This window comes from Salmo trutta, chromosome 39 (assembly GCF_901001165.1).
Source record: "Salmo trutta chromosome 39, fSalTru1.1, whole genome shotgun sequence".
Taxonomy (NCBI): domain Eukaryota; kingdom Metazoa; phylum Chordata; class Actinopteri; order Salmoniformes; family Salmonidae; genus Salmo; species Salmo trutta.
The window spans coordinates 4,924,355-4,932,777 of record NC_042995.1 but is presented as its reverse complement, the minus strand read 5'-3'; the positions used below and the strand labels follow the sequence as shown (position 1 = coordinate 4,932,777).

The 8,423-nt window shown below is 44.9% G+C and overlaps 1 protein-coding gene across 1 annotated transcript; it reads left to right on the top strand.

Annotated features, from left to right (window-relative positions):
• The first annotated feature begins 2,143 nt into the window (after positions 1 to 2,143).
• On the top strand, positions 2,144 to 3,484 carry LOC115179687 (nuclear receptor subfamily 0 group B member 1-like). Its single transcript, XM_029741366.1, has 2 exons — positions 2,144 to 2,777; positions 3,081 to 3,484. The coding sequence occupies exons 1-2, from the start codon at positions 2,225 to 2,227 to the stop codon at positions 3,320 to 3,322; spliced, it is 795 nt and encodes a 264-aa protein (XP_029597226.1). The 5' UTR covers positions 2,144 to 2,224; the 3' UTR covers positions 3,323 to 3,484.
• The last annotated feature ends 4,939 nt before the right edge of the window (positions 3,485 to 8,423 follow it).

The following is an 8,423-nucleotide window of genomic DNA, read 5'->3' as shown; positions in this document are numbered from 1 at the left end:
AAAAGACAAGGGTGGTGTGAGGAGGTCACTGGGCAGGATAAAAGACAAGGGTGGTGTGAGGAGGTCACTGGGCAGGATAAAATACATGGGTTGGGGTGGGGTGTGGAGGACAGGAAGAGTTTTGTGAAGGTTATTTACGCGACTCTGTCCTTGATCTATGCCTTGGAACAAAAATATACATTTTCAAGGAAATCAACTGTGAGAGTTTCTCTTTTGTGAATAATATTGTAAACCCCAACTAAGTACAGGCTTTCATCGGCTGCTACACCATAGCCTTGAGGAAAAAGTCAGAGGAAAAACAGCCTGCCTTGATACCATTTTCCAAACAGGCCAGCGAATCAATCATCTTTTATAATCTCCTCAAAGAGAGGATGACATCAGTGTTCCCTTCAAGACGTCTGTGTTGTTCTGTCACATCTGGTTCTGTCAAGCCTAATGCTGTGAGTGACCCTGAACTTCAGGACTTTCATGATAGTTCTTCATTTGTGCTTCAGATTACAACCATTTGTTCCCAGAGAGTGACCCAGACAGTCAGACATTCACTGACAGTGACACAGGCGGGGGAAGTATGTTGACAGTGTGTCATGGTGGGATGTTGACATGCAACACTGCTGAAGTTTGGGATCAGTTTGAGGAGGGAAAGAGTGACCCAGTGACACACACTCAAACAGATGTCAGGACACACTTGTCATTTCACATTATTGACATTGGTTATTTCTAAAAACTCCACTTCCAAGGAAAACTTTTCACCTGTATGTCAAATCAGACGATGAAAAAAATGACACTCCAATGACTTTTGAATTCTTTTACAATGCTTATTTCTCCCTATCGCTACAAATGAAATTAGATGTTGAACATGCTGTGTGGGCCACCCTATACCCCAGGAGAGCAGAGAACAAGATATCTTTATTCTCTTTGAACTCAGATCTACCTTCCAAATGAGGGCCTTACATTGAGAATAAGGATGACATTGACGGTGTCTAGACAGGAACCTTGCCTGCAGATGTGGCAACAAACCCATCGCCTATGAAATGTCAAAGTACACAGCTGCACATAAAGCTTCGCCTCTGGAATCCAATTGCTATTTGAAGGAAGAAGCTCCGGTCTCAGAGATAATTACCTGGTATTGAGTTCTGGTGCGCAGGTATTCTTCAGTTTGTTTAGTTATTACGTGGAAGATGCCACAGAGTCAGGGTCAAGGTGCGTCTCGGTGGTGCGGATCAGGTGCGTTTTCAATTATCGAAGCCTGCGGTCACTAATTGAGGTCTGAAAGCTTGTAAGACCTGATGCAACAAACAAACAGAAATGTAGCACCGCTTGGATATTGTCACATTGCCCAGAATTTCATTTAACATGTGGCAACAAGTCTTCTAGAAGGGGACAATTCCTTGTATTGGTCTCTTCTCTTTCAGTGGATTTGGAATACCTTCCCACACAAGGCCACAACTATTCACACAAGGCCACAGAGAGGGAGCGAAAGACAGAGAGAAAGATAGAGAGAGAGAGCGAAAGAGAGAGAAAAAGAGAGAAAAAGAGAGAGAAAGAGAGAACCCCCCCAGAAATACCTTATTTACATAAGTATTCAGACCCTTTGCTATGAGACTCAAAATTAGAGACTAGTCAGGATTTAGGGAAAGATGAACAGAGCCAAGTACAGAGAGATTCTTGATGAAAACCTGCTCCAGAGCGCTCAAAACCTCAGACTGGGACGATGGTTCACCTTCCAACAGGACAACGACCCTAAGCACACAGCCAAGACAATGCAGGAGTGGCTTCGGGACAAATCTCTGAATGTCCTTGAGTGGCCAAGCCAGAGCCCAGACTTGAACCCAATTAAAAATCTCTGGAGAGACCTGAAAATGTAATACATTTTAAGGCTGTAACATACCAACATTTGGAAAAAGTCAAGGGATCGGAATACTTTCCGAATGCATCATATAACCTAATTAATTAGAAAATCTAATTCAGGGGGTCTTTGCATAATCCATAAATTGGCTATTGTACTGTATGAAACCAACCACTTTGGACTTTGGTGGCAACTGGCTGTCTGGCGGCAACTGGTTGTCTGGCTCCCTCTAGTCGTGCGCCTGTGAAGAACTGGGTGGGCGGTGTCGTCGAATATTTAAAAAGTCTAAACAAGTTGTCAATGAGGAGGAAGAAAATATAAAACCTCACCTTCCACGTCGCCAGGGTTGTCTTCAACAGCAATCACCAGAAGGACAGGATGGCTTGCTTTGACAGCTGCCAGTGCCTCGGCGAAAGGGGACAAAGAAGCATCCTTTACAGCATTTTGAAAAACGACAACCAACCGAATCAGCATTCACAGGGGCGGGCGAGGTTGGCAGTCCCTCAACAGCAGGCTTGTTCGTGTGGATCTAAGAAGAAAGTGGTTCTCCGTTCTCCCCAGACAACTTGTAAAGCAGCGTCGGAAGCGCTTTTAAAAACGCTGAAGTTTGTTAAAAATGTACTTTGTTTTCGGGAACTTCCAGCGGAGGACCAGTTACAGCTCGTGCGCAACAGCTGGGCCCAGCTGCTCGTTTTGGGCATGGCGCAGGACTTGATCGACTTCGAGACCATGGAGACGCCAGAACTCAGTATGTTACAGAACATACTAACCAGCGGACAAGGAAGACAGGAGACCGCGCACGGGCACAGTGGCCAAGGCGTTTCTCTCACTGATGTCCAAGGAATAAAAATGTTTTTGAATAAATGTTGGGGACTGGACATCAGCACTAAAGAATATGCATATTTAAAGGGAGCCATTCTCTTCAATCCAGGTTTGTTAAACAAATTGTTTTATGGTGTATTTACTAGTTGTATTATTATTAGCAAGCCTGTCATCATTATTATTATTATAGTTGTTTTTGTTATTATTTTTATAATAACAATGATCATCATCATCATTTTTATTATTATAATCATTATTATTATTATTATTATTGTTTTGATCATTATTATTAGTAGCCTATTATTATTATTATTTTATGAATGGGCTGTTATTAACTATGCGACTATTTTTGACTCGTTTGAGTTCACCTTAATAGTTTCTGATTTTAACTTCCATTTTATTCTCTCCTTAGACATTGCAGAGCTCCGGTGTCAAAGCTACATTCAGGCACTGCAGGGCGAAGCGCATCAAGCCCTTAATGAATATGTGCAAGTCACTCACCGAAGAGACGCTACAAGGTTCACTAAACTATTCATTGTGCTCTCCATGCTACGGTCCATCAATGCAAACGTCGTTGCTGGACTTTTCTTCAAACCTGTCATCGGCACGGTCAGCATGAATGAACTTCTGCTCGAGATGTTTTACGGAAAATAGAGGGAATAAACTGTTTAAAGACTGAATATAGACAGAGCTGTGGACTGGAGGCTGAACAGAATAACAACAGGCAGGTGTATACTGTAGGGTTGCTATCCATATGTATTTATTTTGCTATAACACACCCTATTTTTGTAAAATAAAAGTGTTTGCTGAACTTTGCATGTGGTTATTTCAGTTTATCAACCTATATCATCCTTTTTTAAATTATAACCTACAGTAATGTCTAATCACAGCCCCATAATACATTCAATCTTATTTGATTGCAATACATTACCTGGATAATGCTGACATAGCTGCCTAATACATTCAATCTTATTTGATTGCAATTGCAATCAGTTTCTATCCCTCTCCTCGGCCCGAACCAGGGACCCTCTGCACACATCCAAAACTGCCTCCCACCAAGCATCGTTACCCATCGCTCCACAAAAGCCGCGGCTCTTGCAGCGCAAGGGGAACAACTACTTCAGGTCTCAGAGCGAGTGACGTCACCGATTGAAACGCAATTAGCGCGCACCACCGCTAACTAGATATCCGTTTCACACCGGTTACACAATACATTACCTAAATAATGCTGACAGTGATAATGCATTACTGTGTTTCACCTCAAGAGGGCAATGCTCACCCACAAACCTAAGAGAGAATTTGAGGCACTCTAGAGAAAGACATTTCCATTCATGCAGACATTCACAACTACTTCAATCCCAAGGCTTTCAGCACTCCCATAGGTCCTGAACTGTCTAGGTTGTAAACTGCTTTATGAGGTACTGTGAATATGTTAAAAACAGAGGTAGTGCTACCAGTGTTGCTAATAATATGCATTCATTCAACACGCCTCCAGACACCAATGATGTAGCGTCTCATGTCAGGGCAGGTCATTGGACTGGGTCGGTCCCTTAGGAGGGGCTGCTGTACCATCTAGTGAGGGTGAGGTGGGTCACAACACATGTCTGGTGCCAACCAGTGTCAGGATAAGACCAGGCTGTTAGGATACCCACACCACATGCCACACACATCAATGGAACGAAGAGGCACCTGGCAGGTGGCTGTGGGGATCAGGAGTGGCATGGACCTGGGGTGAGGCGTGTGGGCTTCCAGTCATGCAGTAAGGAGAGGGGACGGCTGCCAGGCCTGAGAGTTGTTGCCGTGAAGACGCGCTGGGCGGAGGCCGTGGGAGGAGGCAACAGGCAGTGGTGGTGAGGCCTGATGATAAATGTGATCAATGTGGGCTAAGTTCATTATAGGAGGGGGAAGAGGAAGATGAGAAAGAGTGGGAAGAGGAGGAGAAGGAAGAGGAGGAGGAAGAGACGTCACTCTTACAATACTTAACATACACAGTTGAAAAAATTGCTAGGGTTAAGGTTGTGGTTGAGGCTAGGGTTAGGGTTTAAACTGAGATGTCAACATGAAGGTAGGGTTAGGGTTGTGGTTGAGGCTAGGGTTAGGGTTGTGGTTGAGACTAGGGTTAGGGTTTAAACTGGGATATCAACATGAAGCTAGGGTTAGGGTTGTGGTTGAGGCTAGGGTTAGGGTTTAAACTGAGATGTCAACATGAAGCTAGGGTTAGGGTTGTGGTTGAGCTAGGGTTAGGGTTGTGGTTGAGGCTAGGGTTAGGGTTGTGGTTGAGGCTAGGGTTAGGGTTGTGGTTGAGGCTAGAGTTAGGGTTTAAACTGAGATATCAACATGAAGCTAGGGTTAGGGTTGTGGTTGAGGCTATGGTTAGGGTTTAAACTGAAATAAACATGAAGCTAGGGTTAAGGTTGTGGTTGAGGCTAGGGTTAGGGTTGTAGTTGAGGCTAGGGTTAGGGTTTAAACTGGGATATCAACATGAAGCTAGGGTTAGGGTTGTGGTTGAGGCTAGGGTTAGGGTTTAAACTGAGATATCAACATGAAGGTAGAGTTAGGGTTGTGGTTGAGGCTAGGGTTAGGGTTGTGGTTGAGACTAGGGTTAGGGTTTAAACTGGGATATCAACATGAAGGTAGGGTTAGGGTTGTGGTTGAGGCTAGGGTTAGGGTTTAAACTGGGATATCAACATGAAGGTAGGGTTAGGGTTGAGGCTAGGGTTAGGGTTGTGGTTGAGGCTAGGGTTAGGGTTTAAACTGGGATATCAACATGAAGGTAGGGTTAGGGTTGTGGTTGAGTCTAGGGTTAGGGTTGTGGTTGAGGCTAGGGTTAGGGTTTAAACTGAGATGTCAACATGAAGGTAGGGTTAGGGTTGTGGTTGAGGCTAGGGTTAGGGTTTAAACTGAGATATCAACATGAAGGTAGGGTTAGGGTTGTGGTTGAGGCTAGGGTTAGGGTTTAAACTGAGATGTCAACATGAAGGTAGGGTTAGGGTTGTGGTTGAGGCTAGGGTTAGGGTTTAAACTGAGATGTCAACATGAAGGTAGGGTTAGGGTTGTGGTTGAGGCTAGGGTTAGGGTTTAAACTGGGATATCAACATGAAGCTAGGGTTAAGATTGTGGTTGAGGCTAGGGTTAGGGTTGCAGTTTAGGCTAGGGTTAGGGTTTAAACTGGGATATCAACATGAAGCTAGGGTTAAGATTGTGGTTGAGGCTAGGGTTAGGGTTTAAACTGGGATATCAACATGAAGGTAGGGTTAGGGTTGTGGTTGAGGCTAGGGTTAGGGTTTAAACTGGGATATCAACATGAAGCTAGGGTTAAGGTTGTGGTTGAGGCTAGGGTTAGGGTTTAAACTGGGATATCAACATGAAGGTAGGGTTAAGGTTGTGGTTGAGGCTAGGGTTAGGGTTTAAACTGGGATATCAACATGAAGGTAGGGTTAGGGTTGTGGTTGAGGCTAGGGTTAGGGTTTAAACTGGGATATCAACATGAAGGTAGGGTTAGGGTTGTGGTTGAGGCTAGGGTTAGGGTTTAAACTGGGATATCAACATGAAGGTAGGGTTAGGGTTGTAGTTGTGGTTGAGGGTTATGGTTGAACTGCGATGTGGACATGAAGCGAGGGCGGGGCAACTTTGATGGGATGGGGGCCACAACAACTTTGAACTGCATACCCACATCCATACATTACCATTCATTTTGCCATTGGGTGTACAGAACATGTTGCAGTCTATTCATTTTGCCATGGCGCGGAGAGAAATGTTTGCAGTTTTTATTATGATATCTGAGTGAGACTGACTAACAAAATCAATGGTGGCCCCCCGGACAGTAATTCGACCATGATAACAAGTTTAGATAGCTGGCCGCTAAACTAACTAAAATGTTAGCTGACATGGGCTAATTGACTGAATATCAGAGACTGACATTACAAGAGAGAAACTGCTGATACACAACCAAACATTGAAATTGCACCTTGTGTTTTCTACTATTCTAACTTTCAACAGTAAGTTGAGACCCTGAGAAATGAATCCGGGAGCTGCCTTATTTCTACACCACCCATCTGACCTCCAGCTCTGAACCCAGCTCTGAATCCAGCTCTGAACCCAACTCAGAACCCAGCTCTGAACCCTGCTCTGAACCCAGCTCTGAGTCCAGCTCTTAGCCCAGCTCTGAACCCAGCTCTGAACCCTGCTCTGAACCCAGCTCTGAATTCAGCTCTGAACCCTGCTCTGAACCCTGCTCTGAACCCTGCTCTGAACCCAGCTCTGAATCCAGCTCTGAACCCAACTCAGAACCCAGCTCTGAACCCAGCTCTGAACCCAGCTCTGAGCCCTGCTCTGATCCCTGCTCTGAGCCCGGCTCTGAGTCCGGCTCTGAGCCCTGCTCTGAGCCCGGCTCTGAACCCGGCTCTGTATCCTGCTCTGAACCCTGCTTTGAATCCCTCCAGCAGAACTCTGCATGTCTCAGAACCACCTATGGTGGCACTTTGACATCTCAGTCCTCCAAAGAGATACATATCTCACTTTCTCAGTCGTCCTAGCGCTGTAGTTTAAGTCAGTGTTTGACACATGGCATCCCTAAGTGATCCCATCCCATTTCAAATGAGGCAGGAGATCATGATGGATTGATCCCAAGGAGCCAGGCTGTCAGTACAGCAGGCTTCTTCCAGGGCATCACAGACCTTTTCTCTCTGTCTCTACAGCGCACGGCTTCTCTCTGCGTGCCTTCTCTAATTAATCTGCTCCCTAGAGTTCAGTTCCCCCATAGACTTCTCATCTCCTCTTCACTTTCTCCTAATGTGACAACCTAAACCGTGGTATCAGCTCTGCCCTAGTTACTGTATAATACCCCTGTCTCCCCCATCGCTGTGTCTTGTCATAGAGAACATAATGAGAAGAAGAGATCACATTTTCTCCTTGCTGGGCCTCGTCAGTTGGAGCCAGAGGTGGGATGCGGGTCCTTTTCTGTGTGACGCCCGGTGAAACAGCATCACTGTGTTAATGCTAACTGGCAACTATGAACTACACCGGGAAAGAGCAAGAGCAGCGATACTATGCTACTGTTGGGAAGAAAAACTCAAATGGCTTTGAATCTGTTTAATGAATATGAGAGGGATTCATCCAATAAACCTCCATCTGTAGGAGTGCAATGAATAATACATTAGCAACATTTCAACTCTAAACACAGCATCTGCTAAGCTAATTGATTTCCTCATTGGATGATCTATCTGAGAGAAGATAGATATAAAACCATGCTGTTTATTGCTTCTTTTGGAATAGCACAGAGATAATTCAGCCAATAACTCAGCCAATTGGTGCAGGAGTGGCAAAATTGCTGTTGTTTAATAGAGGCCGACTTGTGTATTACCTGTGTAGGAGTGGCACATTTCCTTACATTGTGTTTCTAATAAGGAGGTGCTACAGGCTTAACCCACTGGTTCATTGATCCAATAATTGCATTGTTGCCTGATCATGTATATTCCGCTCAAATGTTTCCTAATTAGTTTTAAGCTCTTTCTTTCATATTTCCTCCCCCTTTGGAGAGGCACCCCACCGCGCCGGGCAGCCCCTCCCTCCTTTATCCCCCTCTGAAAGTTGCATGAAACAGGATAATCTCAGGGTGTCCATTATTAACAGGCACAGTGACTAATATAGTCATTCACCCTGGCAGAGGTCTGCTGCCTCTATGTTCTGACAGTTAAATACATGCACCTCTATTCAGACAGGATTCCGCTGCTTTACGCTTCATTTCATTTGTGTC

Coding starts and splice junctions, on each gene's coding strand:
- LOC115179687 (XM_029741366.1), top strand. CDS start 2,225: ATGGCTTGCTTTGACAGCTGCCAGTGCCTCGGCGAAAGGGGACAAAGA. Junction 2,778..3,080: donor AGCCATTCTCTTCAATCCAG/GTTTGTTAAACA, acceptor TTCTCTCCTTAG/ACATTGCAGAGCTCCGGTGT.